Here is a 17,349-nt window from a genome sequence, read left to right as displayed (position 1 = left end):
AAACTTGTATTATTAAAAATGAATTTGTATGATTAATATGCATATTAGGACTATGATATAAAAATGTGTGTTTCTTGTGGTAACTCCCATGTTACTCATCCTACTAATCATCTCAGTTTCAGGATATTCCAATAATCCATGATTAGCATAAGGATTGTTGTAGTTTCAAGATCAGTAGGTTTGAGTGTTGCAGAGTCAGTAAATTGAGTAGAATGGTTTATGTTGAGAGAGCATGTTAGTATATATTCGGCAGTAAGTGTCAATATTTCTTTATGTTATATATAAATAAAGGGAGTTGTGAGATACAAGAATAATTTTTGTTTATGAATTGTATTTAGTTACGCTTCCGCGACAATATTTAGTGTCATTGTCTGAAATCGTTGTATTATATTGGTTTATCATTGTTTGGAAAATATCTCACACATCAAGATTCTAACACTTAATCATGGGAATGCGTGTTAGAATTTTGAAGCACAACATGACCTGTCACAGTCTCATGGAAGGACCAAGAAGAACAAAGTGAAAAAACAAAACAAGAAAGAAACATTAGAGCTACCTCTCTCCTTTAGCAATAGCATCTCTCTTTTTGGTCAATTTATTTTTTGGGTTGATAGCAATACCATCTCTTTTGAACATGAAATCTGAAAAACAACCCTCTAAAATCTCTAAGAATCAAAGATCACTTAATTGTGAGATCTTTGATAGAAAGAACAATATTACGAAGGCCTGCTTTTCCCCATCAAAAACCTTCCATGTTTTTTTTTTTCAAAATGCCACAGAACATTACAAGGAAGCAACCTCTAAAGTGATGTTTAAGCATGCAGGAAAAGGTGAGAGAATAGTTGCATTCTATGAAGGCTCTGTAAGATAAACTCAAAACATTCTCCTCAAAATGCATTGTGACAAACATACATTGGATGTCCCATTCCAGAAATTTTCTATTGTAAAAGAGACACATGGAAGCACTTTTATCTGGTAGTCCTAGAAAAGTTATAGCCCTAAATGAATGGAAAACCAAGGACAATGTTCCCATCTGATGCAACTGTCAGGTTCTATGTAGTTGTTTCAAAGGTATTTAAAAAATGCTCCCTGTAAAATTGGTGATATTAGGTTTACCCCCCTTGACCGTAAGTCAATGTTGTTTTTCTTGATGATTTAACAGTGAAATTTTGATATTTTTCAAATTTTGATTTAGTAATTTAAGTATTTAAAAAGCATTTTGAAATAAATCAAAACTTCAACTGTTAAATAATCAAGAAAACGCAACAATGACATACGGTCAAAGGGGGTAAGCCTAATCTTGCATTTTGCAAGGGGGTAAACCTAACATCACCAATTTTATAAGGGATGTTTCTAAAATACCCTTGTTTCAATGACTGAGACATGTCCAAAAGCAGATGGAAGACCATAAACTCCACATAGAAAGCTAAAACAGAAAATGAACATACGGGATTTGGGCTCCACAGTCATGTTTTCCAGGTGCCAAATGTCTAACCAGGGGAGACAGGTCCTTCTGAAAGAGAAATCAAGCTCAAAAAAAGAAAAAAAATCAGAAGTTCATGATCAGCACTATGGACACATGATCCACTTCAAATTTATACGACCTGAAGAAACAATTACCTGGATATCATCCATGCTGGCATGGGCGTGCCTCACATCCAACAGAACCTTGATTGAAATCAAGAACACAACTTACTTAGATGAACAAACAGAATTACAAAAGTAGGCTAAAAATTCATATCTTGTAGTTAAGCTTTAGAAGATGTACCATGATTAAACGAGCTGCTTTTGAGCTTTCAACTACCAACCATTGTCCTTCTTCAGAAGAGAAGAGCCATTCATGAGCTCGAGTCTGAAATAGATACCATTTAATAGAAAATAAGCCTACTATATAAACCAATAGGCTAATTATGGCAACGTCACATAAATAATCTAATTAACTGTTCATAAAAAGCAATAAATGATCATACACAAGTCAGGCACAAATCAGGTCCAGAAAGAATAGAAGAAAGTATAATCATTTGAGGATAAAATAAGGTGAAACCTTGCTACATTTTATCCTAGAAACACTTCTCTTCAGCAATTTAATTTTGAGAGCTTCTATTGCCACACCAACTTTTGCTAACACCACCCCAAGATTTGTGCTAATTCTTTGGTGCTTTACATATGAATTGGGGTGGCGTTAGCAAAAGTTGGTGTGGCGATAGAATCTCTCCTAATTTTTTATAGGTATACCGATTTTATAAAAACGCAAGAAAAGAATCAATACAATCGAAGAGGTCAAGATGACCAGCAAAGAAAAAACAGAGAGAAAAAGATCCTTCCACTAATCATCTCCCATCTAAAAACAAAATCCTCAAAGAACATATGAAGTCAATAAAATTCGATGTCCACCAAAACAAAAATATCTTGGACACCTGATTCTTTCACTTTTAACACACAACAATATGTGAAAACAACTACACATGGTGGAGCAGGCCATTCCAGTTCCAGACCTAACATTTAATATCAAGGGGAGCTAGAGACTTCAAGATGAGATAGTAACCCAACAATCAAAGTTAATCTCCCAGCCTTGAGATTCCTCCTAAAATCGAAATTTTAGGAAAAATCTTCACCATTCCAGATAATGAAATACTAATGAAACACCCTTTCCTAGAAAACAGAGAGAACAGAAACCAAAAGTCCTTTTTAAGGGACAAATTTACAGATCACCTGTCTTCCCAAAACCTTACTATATCTCCCCTCCAACCTTGAAACAAATACCATAAAGAATTCTAGCTTCATAATCAAAGCTAGAACCATAAAGAAGTATTGAAGTTCACCTATCCCAACTTAACATATATCAATCATATATACAAAATGATAACCCTTTCCAAAGACTACGGCTCTCAACACCAAACCTCCTAAAAATTATTAATCCCCAAACATCCCAAAATTATTAATCCTCAAACATCCCCCTTTCCTATGGGTATAGCTTCCCAATTAATCAAATGATATCTAAAGGTCCCATATCTTTACTATTTTAATGATAGAAAGCAGAGTAGAAGTGGTTCGACACCAAAATTTGAGTGGCCATAAATGCCCCCACTTTTATATTTAAATTTAATATAATCAGGGTCATTTTGGTCAAAAATCAAGAAAATTGTTATCCCACGCCTCTAAAAGCAAGTTGATTAATTTTCAAAATTACAAAAATGTCCTTTTTTACAATGTAATCTTTAAAAGCACCCTTTAATTAATATTTTCAATTACAAATAAGTCCTTCAGATACATGTGCGTTTGCACATACCACCTTCTAGTTAAGCATAACAAAAAGGTTCCTTCATCAATCTCTCCGAACTTTTAACTATGCCAGCCATCATAGTAAATAAGGACCTGTAGAAAATAAGAAGGCTTGAAAGAATTATCTTAATTGATGAACATTTTACCCGTTAGACCTATAAAAAAGACTTAAGAGGCTAGTATCCTACTAAGCCTCTCAATGACTGGATCGCACAATGTAAGATCGGTTGCCCACTCAAATGGAAGACCAGGATATTCCGATGACAGAATTGAAGCCTTCACCAATTTAAGAACCAGTATTGTGGAGTTTTAAAGAATCACCAAAATTAGATGTCAAACTTCTTTCCCTAGAGTGGTTCTATGTTGAGTAGCACATATATAAAAACTCCAAGACCAAAAGTACGAAGGGAACACAAATGTGTGCAAAAGGCAGAGATTCAAAAAATAAAGATAATGAAGCGTGCACCGACCTGAGGTACAAGAAAAACACCACAATGATATAAGAATGGATCAGATTGTTGTTTAGCATCCAAAAGTACAGCTTTGTAGCTAAAATGAGAGTTCTCCTCTTCACCCAGATTAAGCAGGAACCTTCTACCTGGGAAGAGCTCCTTCAAATCACCTTTGGCCCCCAATTGCAGATCTTCGAGACAGTATAAAATATCAGCACCCGATGAGCATTCACTCCGTATTTTATTCTCGGTTTCAAGTGCTTCAAATAGACCATGACCCTGCAGAAATTTATGTTGGTATTCTCTCCAGTGTGGCTTCCAAGATATTAGTGAGTTAAGGTTTAGATCATCGGTTTAACTTAGGATTCATGAAGACCTATGTTAAAGCCAATTTGATCCAACCAATGCCAGATTACAAAAAAAAAGGTCCCACCCAAAGAAAAAGAAATAGCTTCCTTACCTGATTCTTGTCACAATCAAGGGAAGAACGATCAAATGATGACGTGATCTGATGCAAAATAGTGGGTGATATTTCTTTCTCAACAACCACCATAAAGGTTTGAAAACTAGGCTTGTTCGATGGTTTGTAAGGTATAGCATGAAGACTTGTTTTCCACCCAAACCTGAACTTCGAAAAAAGCAAACCTGCAAAAAGAGTGAAATAAAGCCATAAGATATATATAAGGGAGGCATTCAAGGGCCAAACAATTTGCCCTAAATGGGTTAGAAGTTTCGGAATGGGCTGATTTTTGTGAGGATGATCTTTATGGTGAGGAGATCATCCTAAAAAAATCAGCCCATTCCATTCATAAAATAAATATATATATATAAATCAGCCCATTCTAAAACTTCTAACCCCAGTTTACAAGTTGAAGAATCTTGGACCGTCAATTATTTGTAAACTACTTGAACAGTATATATACGCGCCGAGTTCCGTAGACAAAGTGTTTTGTCCTATATGGGCTAAAAGCTTGGGAATGGCCTGATTTTTTGTGAGAATGATCTCTATCATGAGGAAATCATCCTCACAAAAAATCAGCCCATTGTGAAACTTTTAACCCTAGTTATATAAGTTGAAGAATCATGGACCGTTAGTTTGTAACCACTTTTCGTGGGGTTAGAATTTTTGGAATGGGCTGATCATAGAGATCATCCTCACAAAAAATCAGCCCATTCTAAAACTTTTTAGCCATACAAGACAAAACTCTGTCTAGAACGTTGTCTACAATTTTGTCTACCAAACATTGGTGATCATAGATATCACCAATGTAAAATGTATGCTGCATAAATTTAGTGACCAACAAAAAGTAATTGAACCACCCTGCATTTATTCTACACACAATCCTCCTCAAAACAAGAATCTATTTTTTTTATTGGTGGACTGGAATTTACTTCCACTGAGCTAGAAATGATAATCATTACATATAAAAGAAAAAATTGAAACAAAAGTGGGAAAAAGCATACCTAAAACATGAGATTCTGCCAGGGTAAGACAAATGAATTTCCCCCCTGATTTCAAAACCCTCTTCACCTGGGGATAATGACATGTATCCATAGAATTCAGACTACAAATGTGCACAGACCTTATTTTTAGAGAGATTCTATTTTCATACCAATTTCTGCTAACGCCACCACAATTCATATGTAAATCACCAAAGAATTCGCACACATCTTGGGGTGGCATTAGCAAAATGTGGTGTGGTAATAGAAGCTCTCTATTTTTAATTGAATTCAATAAAAGCACATTTGAATTCAATTAAAGCAGTACATTTGAAGAAATAAAAAAACTATGCTAAAGATTGAAGTCCATCACACCTCTGATGTATATTGACGACCTAGCTTTGGACCAAGCTCTGGCTCCATCAAAGCATCCAGTCCCCCTTATCAAGAACGGTATCAAAGATATCATCTGAGAACTGGCCACAAAAGGAGTCAGGAGGAAAAGATAAATTGTAAAAAAAAAAAAGAAAAAAAAATTATATATATGTATATATATAGACACAGCTGATTAGAGGTCTATAGCCCATAACAAATCAGGAATCATATTGTGTTATAAAACAATGAACATATGATCTAAATCAAACAATCGGCAGGAAGTGAATTTAGAGTGAAAGATTAGGCAAAACCCACTACAAACAAAACACGAACACAAGTAAGAATGATTTGAAGGCAATCAATCATTCATCATGCAGGTAATCTATAATGTTTCCTAAACGATAACACAAAATATCTCTGTTCGGGAACTAATTAAGGATAACTAACAGAAAAATAAAGGAAAAAAATCTGTTCCAGATAACCAACTAAGCCAGTAATCTATTCAAATTGTTAGTTTCTGATTCCTCTGACTTTTGATTGTTTGAATCAGAGTATGGAAATGGATTTCCAAAATGCAGAATCTTGTTTGGGGTACATTTTTCCAGGAAAGTGATTTTAGAATAAAAAATAAGAATCTTGTTTGGCTGATCCAATTTCTAAAGTTTTCATACAAAATATATAATATCTCAGACAAAGTCTACCAAACTACACATCCAATATTTTTCCAAAACAAATAATGGGATACCCAATACGTTCAGTGGGTCTCACAATAGTACAAATGTTGTCATGCACGTTAGTAGGCCTTGATATGAATAAAAGTCCTTGTTGCATGCCTTCATATTAAGAAGAAATGATGAAAAGGTACAGGCAAAGACCATGCACTCATACAAGACCTATGACCAACATAAATAGTGCCATCAATGCATTTGAAAGTCTCATTCCATTTCATTACAAGTTTCCTCCCAAAACTCACATCTCATCGAGACGTGTGTGGGACATCTCAACTTCTTTTACCCCCTGTTTCAATAATACCCCTCTAACTATACCATCTTTCCTCGTTAACCCCAAAGAGGATGCATGTGCCGTAGTGTAACGGCCATGTACTCTGACACCTAGAGTTTAGGTGTAGCTCGCCCCGAAGTCACCCGGGAGTACCCATGTAATACTATGTAAGGCTCGTTATGAAGCCATGTCAGACCCCGTACCATGGCATATCTGTTAGCTTAGGGTACATGTCAGCCCCGTGCCAGGGCATCCTTGTTAGCTTAATGGCATTTTAGTAATAAGGGAGTATGACCGGCCTCCACTTTTGATGTTTCCTTCTGGAAACCTGGAAAGGGAAAGATATCTACCTTGTAGGAAGGGTGTCAGTGCTATCCCAATCCCCAGCCTACACCCACTTTGTTGAAGCCCAGCTCCGTGGAAGTCCCGCGTGTCATAGGATCATCATTTGCTTGTAACGCATCTATTGCTTTTGTAACGCGTTGCACCGTGTAATTCAATATTATATCAACAAAGTTGCCTCCGGACTTTGCCTCGTGTTGCCTTGTTTACTTGTTTGCTAGCTACGTGTGTGTGGTGTACGATCATTTTACAGGCTTGCAAGTGGATTTTACCCCCTTGCGCCGCACGACCTCACTTTGAAAGAATAGGGCCGTGACAGTTGGTATCAGAGCCAGGTTGTTTGAACACAGTTGGTATTCCCCCTAGCTATTCCCCCGAGATTCCATTTAGTTCACGCGAACGATGATAAGAGGAACTACTAGTACCGCGGACCAACCCGCTCCAAACACACTAGCACCACGTACAAACAAGGAACGCATTGAGGTATTGGAGGAAAAGATAGGTATGCTATCCGGTATTGTTGATGGTATTGCACGAATAGATGATCGCCAGAACACGCTGGAGGAAAGATCCGAGACACTCAGAACCAGAATGACTGACCTCGAGGAAAATACCCGAGGATCCATAGCCACGTTACAGGAACAGATTACGGAGCTCACTACTAAGGTAGGCCTCCTGGTAAGAGCCGTTGGTAACGAGCGGCCTACCGGTAGTGATGCTTCTCCCTCTCGCCTGCGAGTCCCCGAGCCACGCGCCTTCAGTGGTGCACGCGATGCAAAAGAGCTCGAGAATTTCCTGTTTGATATGGAATAGTACTTCCGTGCAGCTCGTCCGGATTCAGAAGAGGTAAAAGTAACAACTGCTTCTATGTATCTTGCAGGTGACGCTAAGCTATGGTGGCGAACAAAGTACACCGAGATGGAGAGTGGCCAATGCTCCATCGATACATGGGAAGACCTCAAAAGGGAGCTGAAGAATCAATTCCTACCCGAGAATGTGGAGTTCATTGCCCGCAGGAAGTTGAGGCAACTCCAACATACTGGTACCGTGCACGACTACGTCAAGCAATTTTCCGCATTGATACTTGATATCCGTGATATGTCAGAGAAAGACAAGCTGTTCTCATTTACAGAAGGGCTTAAGCCTTGGGTTCAGACAGAACTACAGAGGCAACGTGTGCAAGATCTCACGACTGCAATTGCCGCAGCTGAACGGTTGACAGACTATTCTCCCGTGGATGGGAATAGAAAGAAGGTATCCAATCAGTCGAAAGGGTACTCTTCGCAGAGTGAACGCACCCATGGGTCTTCCAAAGGTAAAAATTGAGGATCTAGACACAGTCCAAGCAGGAGATCCCACCGGGATTCCTCCCCTTCGAAGAACACCGGTACCCAATCCAACAATCACCGCAACAAGATTCAGTGTTACTTGTGTGGTGATCCTCATAAGACGTTCAATTGCCCGTAAAGAAGCAAGTTGAATGCATTGTTAGCTTCCCAGAGTGACCTTAGTCACGAGAGTTCAAGTGAGAAAGATGAGGATGAATCTTCTCACATGGGAGCTATGCATCTGTTGAATGCAATGAAACAGACCTCTGAGACTAAGGCGATCCGTCAGCGTAAGGGTCTCATGTATGTTGATATGGAGATTGGTGGTAAGACCACCCAGGCAATGGTTGATACGGGAGCTACACATAGCTTCATTGCCCCTGCTGAGGCGAAACGCCTCAATATCCGGCTCGAAAAGGATTCAAGCCGTATGAAAGCTGTTAACTCCGAGGCCACTCCTATACAAGGGTCGGCCAAGTCCGTGGCCGTCAAGATAGGTCCATGGAAGGGTAAGCTAGATCTTCTCGCAGTTCCACTCGATGAGTTCCGAGTTATCATTGGGATGGACTTTTTGCGACAGAACAGGGCCGTTCCGATGCCATTTGCCAACACTTTGGGCTTGCTAGGTGAAAGTCCAAGCTTCATTCCTCTCTCTACAGGTAAAGAAGAGGGAAAGATGATCTCAGCCCTTCAGCTGAAGAAAGGGTTGAAGAAAGGTGAGCAAACGTTTCTTGCTACCTTACGAGTTGAACCTGATGATCAGGACCATAGTTCAACTCCCCCATTGGTAAAACAGGTTTTGACTGAATTTGATGATGTTATGCTAGAAGAGCTTCTGAAGACCCTACCGCCACGTAGGCCGATTGATCATCAAATCGAACTAATACCTGGTGCCAAGCCTCCTGCAAAGGGGCCATACAGGATGAGTCCTCCGGAACTAGCTGAGCTACGCAAGCAACTTGATGGACTTCTGGAGTCTGGATTTATCAGACCTTCGAAGGCACCTTATGGGACGCCTGTTTTATTCCAGAAGAAGCATGATGGGTCATTGCGACTTTGTGTAGACTACCGAGCGTTGAACAAGGTTACCGTCAAGAATAAGTATCCGATTCTACTGATTGCCGATTTGTTTGATCAACTTGGGGCAGCCAAGTACTTTTCCAAGTTGGATTTGAGATCAGGATACTATCAAGTACGGGTTGCAGATGGAGATGAGCCGAAAACTACTTGTTCTACCAGGTATGGTGCTTATGAGTTCTTAGTCATGCCCTTCGGCCTTACGAACGCACCTGCGACATTCTGCACCTTGATGAACGACCTCTTCAGACCGTACCTCGACAAGTTTGTTGTGGTATATCTTGATGATATCGTAGTATACAGTTCTACCCTCGAAGAGCACGTTCAACATTTACGCAAGGTATTCCAAGTGCTTCGCGACAATCAGTTGTATGTCAAGCTAGAGAAGTGTTCATTCGCTCAAGAGCAGATTATGTTTCTTGGCCACGTTGTGGGTAATGGACAGATCCGGATGGACATGGAGAAAGTGCGAGCTATTGATGAATGGAAAACCCCTTCTACTGTCACAGAACTCAGGTCATTCCTCGGTCTTGTGAACTATTATAGACGTTTCGTCCAAGGTTATTCCAAAAGAGCCGCACCTCTCACAGACCTGTTGAAGAAAGATCACACTTGGTCCTGGTCGGACAAGTGTCATGAGGCGTTTGAAGACCTCAAGCTTGCTGTTATGCAAGACCCAGTCTTAGCTCTACCCGACATCACAAAGCCGTTTGAAGTTCAGACAGATGCATCTGACTTTGCTATTGGAGGAGTGTTGTTACAGGATGGGCATCCGCTTGCTTATGAAAGTCGAAAGCTCAATGATGCTGAGAGACGCTATACCGCACAGGAGAAAGAGTTGTTAGCCGTCGTCCACTGTTTGAGAGTTTGGAGACATTATTTGTTGGGATCACAAGTTCATGTGAAAACCGATAATGTGGCAGTGAGCCATTTCCTAACTCAGAAGAAGTTGACACCGAAACAGGCTCGTTGGCAAGAATTCCTCGCAGAGTTTGACTTGGCCTTGGATTACAAGCCAGGAAAGAACAACAGCGTGGCCGATGCCTTGAGTCGCAAAGCAGAGCTAGCAGCACTTCAGCGACAAGTTTCTCAGGTTACCAGCACTTTACAGCAGAGAATTCATGATGGTTTGAACAGTGATCCCCAAGCAAAGGCCATATTGGATATGGTACAGAAGGGGAAAGCACGCCGTTTCTGGATTCGTGATGGGTTGTTATACACCACCAAGAGCCGCATGTTTGTTCCACGTGCGGACGGGCTAAGACGAGAACTAATGAGAGAGTGTCACGACACTCCATGGGCTGGCCATCCGGGCTGGCGCCGCACATTAGCTCTCTTGGAGCGAGGATACTACTGGCCGAACATCCGTGATGATGTGTTAGATTATGTGAGGACCTGCCTCATTTGCCAGCAAGACAAGATCGAGCGCGACAAACCAATCGGGCTGCTGGAACCGCTTCCAGTCCCCCAAAGGCCTTGGGAAAGTGTTTCTATGGACTTTGTTTCAGGTTTGCCGAAGGTTGCAGAGTATGGGTCCATCCTTGTGGTTGTGGACCGTTTCTCCAAATATGCTATATTTATACCGACCTCGACATATTGCTTAGCAGAAGAAACAGCACACTTGTTCCTCAAGCATGTCATCAAGTATTGGGGTGTGCCCAAGAACATTGTCAGCGACAGAGATTCAAGATTTACAGGGAAGTTCTGGACCGAATTGTTCAGATTACTTGGGTCTCAGCTTGACTTTTCGACCAGCGGACATCCTCAAACAGATGGGCAGACTGAAAGATTTAATGCCATGTTGGAGGAGTATCTCAGGCATTTTGTCACTGCCAACCAAAAGGATTGGGCGAATCTACTTGATGTCGCACAGTTCTGTTTCAACCTTCAGAAGAGCTCTTCTTCCAACAAGAGTCCTTTTGAACTTATTACTGGCCAACAACCTTTAACTCCTCATACTATTGTTTCAGGATATCAGGGACAGTGTCCAAGGGCGTACAAGTTTGCTAAGTTTTGGCAGGACAACAATGAAATTGCCAGATCTTACCTTGAAAAAGCGTCTAAGCGGATGAAGAAATGGGCTGATGAACATCGTCGACCAGATCGTTTCAAAGTTGGTGACTTAGTTCTACTCAAGACAGATCAGTTGAGAAGGTTCAACCGAGTACAGCGAGCACACAGGGGACTACTACAGCGTTATGAAGGTCCAATGCTCATCCTCTCTCGAGTTGGCAAGGTCTCCTACAAGCTGAAGTTACCGCACTGGTTACGCAACATCCACCCTGTCTTCCATGCCAGCTGTCTCAAGCCATTCCATGCAGATCCAGCACGCAGCATTCCAACACGTTCACCCTCTCGTTCAACAATCCAGCCGGAACGTGTTGTCGACCAAGTTCTCGCCGAGCGTCAAGTCAGCAGCAGTTCAAGCAAGCAGCAGCACATGGAGTACTTTGTCACATGGAAGAACTTACCATAATGCGAAGCCACCTGGGAGAGAGCAGAGAACCTACAACCATTCAAGCAGAAGATTGAAGAGTTTGTCAGGGACAATGCGACGAGGACGTCTGCAGAATAGGTGGGGGAGACTATAACGGCCATGTACTCTGACACCTAGAGTTTAGGTGTAGCTCGCCCCGGAGTCACCCGGGAGCACCCATGTAATATTATGTAAGGCTCGTTATGAAGTCATGTCAGCCCCCGTACCAGGGCATATCTGTTAGCTTAGGGTACATGTCAGCCCCGTGCTAGGGCATCCTTGTTAGCTTAGTGGCATTTTAGTAATAAGGGAGTATGACCGGCCTCCACTTTTGATGTTTCCTTCTGGAAACCTGGAAAGGGAAAGATATCTACCTTGTAGGAAGGGTGTCAGTGCTATCCCAATCCCCGGTCTACACCCACGTTGTTGAAGCCCTTGAAGCCCAGCTCCGTGGAAGTCCCGCATGTTATAGGATCATCATTTGCTTGTAACGCATCTATTGCTTTTGTAACGCGTTGCACCGTGTAATTCAATATTATATCAACAAAGTTGCCTCCGGGCTTTGCCTCGTGTTGCCTCGTTTACTTGTTTGCTAGCTACGTGTGTGTGGTGTACGATCATTTTACAGGCTTGCAAGTGGATTTGACCCCCTTGCGCCGCACGACCTCTCTTCGAAAGAATAGGGCCGTGACACGTAGGCACGAGAAAACTCTAGTATTTGAATAACTTGCATCACTCATGTAATATCTACCTAACATCCAAGCACGTACTTCCATTATCTAACTATTAGAATAGATATTGACAAATTAATATAGTTTAATAGTTACCTAGCGAGCATGGAAAAAGTGCAACTACATACATCATTCCCAACATAATACGTGAATCGTGCATAATTCCATCCCATAATGCCCATAGCTAAGCGAAATGCAAATCAAATAAACAAACACCTATCATATTCTGTGTGAGCTTTCCCTTCTTGCCAGACTAAAAAATAAACAATCTTTTCTTCCACTGGAATGACTAAAGGGGTGGTGATGTAGATAGGCTTGCCGACACTTATCTCAATGCCTATGATAGAGTTGAGATGCGTCGAAGAAATCAATAAATTGACCAAATCAAATCAGTCAAAATCGAGTCAACTCGGTCCAATCTTTGACCAGTCCACAAGATCTGGTCCAACTTCTCTTTGGAATCTTTCTTTTATTGAGTTTCTATTTTTAAGTTTCTTAAGTAGTTCTAGTTAGTTTCTATATCAACTTTAGGAAGTTTCTATTTTGTTTAGTTTCTAATTTGTTTTATGTTTCTATTCTTTTCTAAATTCGTTTTTATTCTTTAGGCTATAATTAGAAGTGCTTTTAGGTGTCCAACTTAAGTTCTAATAGGATTAGAAGGTTAGTAATATGTCAGACAGATTAGTGAGGGAGTTATCAATAGAAGAAGCTTCAATAAACAAATTCATTAGTCAGTGTTTTTTTTTAAATCGATTATTAAAAAATAAGACTTTTTCTCCCTTTTCTTTGTTTCTTCTAAGCATAAGAACCTGATATTGGTTTTTAATTTAGTATTTGCGATTGATTTCCATCAATCTCAAACCTAGATTGAAGTTTCTAGTTTGTTTTACTCGACATAGAGATTCTTCATTACTCCAAATTCTTGAGATTTCACCCTAAAATCTGATTTTTAACATCAATTCTAGATTTGTGTGTTCTATACCCTACATCAGGAGCGCATTCCATCAATCGCATAAATGCAACCCTCAAAGTCAAACCATGGCATATAGGCTCAATTTCCACAAATTTCTACTAGCATCTCTTAAAACGATGGGGGGGGGGGGGGGGGGGGGGAATCATTCCCTTTGCGAATTTTGCAAGAATTCAACACATTATGCAAATGTTAACTTAGTGTTATCCACAATGTTGGAACCTGACTTGGATAATAAATTTTCTAATATTGACTAGTGTCCCGTCCCTATGAGTCACCACCACCATTATCATCATCTAAACCTTATCCCAAACATTGGAGTTGGCAATGTGAGTCCTACATTGTCATTCATCTCTAAATTGAGCCATATCTTCAATCAAGTCATGTATCTTGATATATTTTCTTATTACCTTTATTCACATCATTTTTGAACTTCCTCGTGCCCTTCTAAAACCTTCAATTTGTACCAAAGCACTCCTCAATGATGGTTTAGTTTATCTTTCAAGTACATTTCCAAACCATCTTGAACAAAAGAATTCTTTATCTTAACTCATTTTGGGCTATTCCAAAAATTCCTTCAAATGTACTGATATTTGACTGTCTTACATACTATTATTACCCATCCATCACTACATCCTCATCACTATGAGAATCCTTACCAAAGTTTCAATGCATACATTTCTCATTCCTACTTCTTGTAAAAACTTTAAAGCAACGCCACCATACCAAAGTAGTTCACTCACGAGCCAAAAACTAAGAGTGCATTCCTCAAGAACGTACCATCTCCATCTAAAAACTGTTGTCAATCAATGCCATTCCTCAAGCTGGTTCATCATTCTTCTGTCAACTCATTAGAGAGAGAGAGAGAAAGGGCACACTTATCAAAAAAAGAAGAAAGGACACAAGAAAATGATAGAATCCTTGAATCCCAGTGTAGTCTCACCGGACTGTACATCCTCTTGGTATAATGCAAACAATAAGTAGGAATATAAACCGAAACATTACAGGACTACAAATATAGATATTATACCCATTTTTGTATGCATCTTATGAATAGAGGAATTCATGCAAATAAACATAGAGAATGTCCTATTTCACTCTTAACCTTTTTGTACATCAGTCAGACAGTAGAATAATGATATAGAACAGATGAGATATGAACTCCTGGATCATAAGAAATCGGGCCAAATGTTAGAATTCTACAAATTACTCTCTATTTAGAGAAGTTATTTCAATAAGGGAATGGGAATTGTTTTCCAATTAGGTTTTTGTTTATTTGCTTTAGATTTGGACTGTTTCTTTGAGAGAGTTTTTCCCATTAGGATTGTTTCTCTGAGATTATTTAAGGATGTAATTTTGACTCTAGGAACCCTAAAAAATTTTATGAACAACCCGTTTATTTGATTGTTTGATCCTTGAACCTATCACCAAAACAGAAGGGCAAATAACATTATTAAAAATAAAAATAAAAAAGTTTGGATTTGTGAAATTTGAAGAAACTTAGAGACCTGCATATGGGTCATGTCCATAAGGCGCCACTTCATTTCGGGGCGAGACCGCACATTTCGGCTTAACATGTTGGCGATGACAACTTTGGAGAAATCTATGTTGGTGATGCAGCGAAATCCGGAATCGTAGAGGTGTTCTGAAAGCCTAGAATTGCCGCAACCAGGAACAAGAATCTGCAGAGACGACGACGACTCCATTGAGATGTGAGAGAGGAGAGTGTCTTTGAGATTTGGCCACTCTGCATACCACTCGAATGAGTCATCCTTCCCTCTGATACGGAAGAACTTATCCCAGTTTTCTTTGCTCGTGAAATCTCCCAGAGCCTTCGCTAGCTCGGCTTCTGCTTCGCCTCTCTTCCTCGCCATCTCTCTCTCTCTCTCTCTCTCTCTCTCTCTGGTTCCTACTTCACTTGCTGGGTTTTAGCTGTGGAGCGAGGGGTTCTGCACTCTACAGACTTCACACAAATCATGGTTTCAAAACTCGGTTTGTCGTCTCGTCCCGTCCTGTCCCGTCCCTGGAAGAAACCGAAGTGTCTCGGACGAGTCAACTCGTCTCGTAAGTTTTGGATTAGACTTATTTTTGTGAGGAAAATCAGCCTTATAAAGTGATTTAGAATTGTATATCACCAAGTTTTTACAGTTAATTTGTAAATCACTTTTGATGAGGTTAGAAGCTTCAGATTGGACTGATTTTTTGTTAGGATTATCTCTTTGAAACTTTTAAGTCATATAGGACAATTTTATCTTCTAATATTGTTTGTTGAATGCTACCATATCTATGGGTCCCAGTTAGCAGCTAATGCATTTTTCCTGTAAGGGTATGTTTGATTGCACATGGAAAATAGGGTGAAAAATCAATTTCCATGAAAAATGACATTTTTCAAGTGTTTGATTGCACATGGAAATAGAAATTCATTTTCCACCCCATTCAAAAAGTCCATTAAATCATGGATTTCACTTTCCCACCCATATTTTCCATCATCAATTCTTCCCTACCACCACCACCACCATTACACTAACCTCGTCGCCGTCGTCGTCATCGCCGTTGTTAGCATCGCCATCGCCGTCGGCGTCGGCTCCGTCTCCGACCACCTTCTTTCTCTCTCTTCTTCTTTTTCTTCTTCTCCTTCTTCATGCCTCACCTCTTCCGCCACCACCACCACCACCACGTTCTCCCCCCATCTTCCTCACTTACCTCCGTCGCCGTCGCAACCGCCACCACTATCGCCGCCACCACCTTCGTCGCCACCGTCACCACATCCTCCCCCCTCCCTCTTCCTCGTCATCTTCTTCTTCCTCTCCCCCTCCTTTCATCTTCTTCCTCCTTCTCCTCTTTTTCTTTTTTCTCATAATTTTTCATGATTTTATCCAAGTGAAATCAAACAATAGAATTTGATTTTTCAACCCTATCTATTTTCCACAACTAATTTTTCATGGATTTCAAATTCCATGGAAAGTGACTTTCCATGCAATCAAACATACCCTAAGACTTAAAAGCTTTGGATTGGGCTAATTTTTTTGAAGATGATGTCTATGGTGAGAAGATCATCCTCATAGAAAATCAGTCCAATCTGAAACTTATAACCCTATCAAAAGTCGCTTAGAATTGTGGATCGTTAATATTTTACCATTAATTTGTAAACCACTTTTGATAAGTTAGAAATTTTAGATTTGACTGATTTTTTGTGAGGATGATCTCCTCATCATAGAGATCATCATCCCAAAACATCAGCCTAATTCGAAACTTTTAGACTATATAAGACAAAAAATTTCTCCCAATGTTAGCTCCATATATATATATATATATATATATATATATATATATGTATATATTCGGTACCCTACTACTTACCAAACAGTTTACAAACGTATAGCATGCATTGGGTAACAAGCAAATGGGCGGACGAGATTCAATTAAACAGCGTATGCGTTTTAAGTTATGAATTAATGAGTTTTTTACAAAGTCATCCCTCAATTTATTCATAATTAATGCCTCATCCAGGTTCAATTAAAACCCAATAGAACAAAGAGTTCTCAATCGACAGAACTCTCAAATCCTCTCGTTGTTCTCTCTAACAATCATTCGGGTGAAACCCTCGAACCTCGTTATTTCCTTCTCTCTTGCTTGAGCACTACCCTCGAACCTCACTCTCTCCTTCTCTCTCGCTCGAGCCCTCTCGCTGCAACTAGCTCGTTCTCAACCCTTTCTCCCATTCTCGCTCTCGCTGCAACTTGAGTCATGTGGGTTCATTGCCAAATATCAAGATTACAGATGAATATTATAGGATATTTAATGGATATTTCGAAAACACAGTATAAATGTTTGAAAGAACAGGTTATGATGTGGTTGAAGTTATTCACAAAAC

At 40.0% G+C, this 17,349-nt stretch overlaps 1 protein-coding gene across 1 annotated transcript in view; it reads right to left on the bottom strand.

Annotated features, from left to right (window-relative positions):
* The window catches only part of LOC147382619 (uncharacterized), a 57,613-nt gene extending 42,190 nt beyond the window's left edge, over positions 1 to 15,423 (bottom strand). Inside the window, 9 exon segments of the mRNA XM_086429396.1 lie at positions 1,449 to 1,513; positions 1,621 to 1,668; positions 1,769 to 1,852; positions 3,753 to 4,013; positions 4,195 to 4,379; positions 5,199 to 5,265; positions 5,550 to 5,611; positions 5,614 to 5,650; positions 14,984 to 15,423. Coding sequence (XP_086285522.1) covers positions 1,449 to 1,513; positions 1,621 to 1,668; positions 1,769 to 1,852; positions 3,753 to 4,013; positions 4,195 to 4,379; positions 5,199 to 5,265; positions 5,550 to 5,611; positions 5,614 to 5,650; positions 14,984 to 15,349 — 1,175 coding nt within the window. The 5' untranslated portion in view covers positions 15,350 to 15,423.
* Positions 15,424 to 17,349: the final 1,926 nt, after the last annotated feature.

This window comes from Akebia trifoliata, chromosome 16, assembly GCF_017979445.1.
Source record: "Akebia trifoliata isolate Shusen 1 chromosome 16, ASM1797944v1, whole genome shotgun sequence".
Lineage (NCBI taxonomy): Eukaryota > Viridiplantae > Streptophyta > Magnoliopsida > Ranunculales > Lardizabalaceae > Akebia > Akebia trifoliata.
The sequence above is the reverse complement of the archived record's forward strand: the minus strand, read 5'-3'. Positions and strand labels throughout refer to the sequence as shown.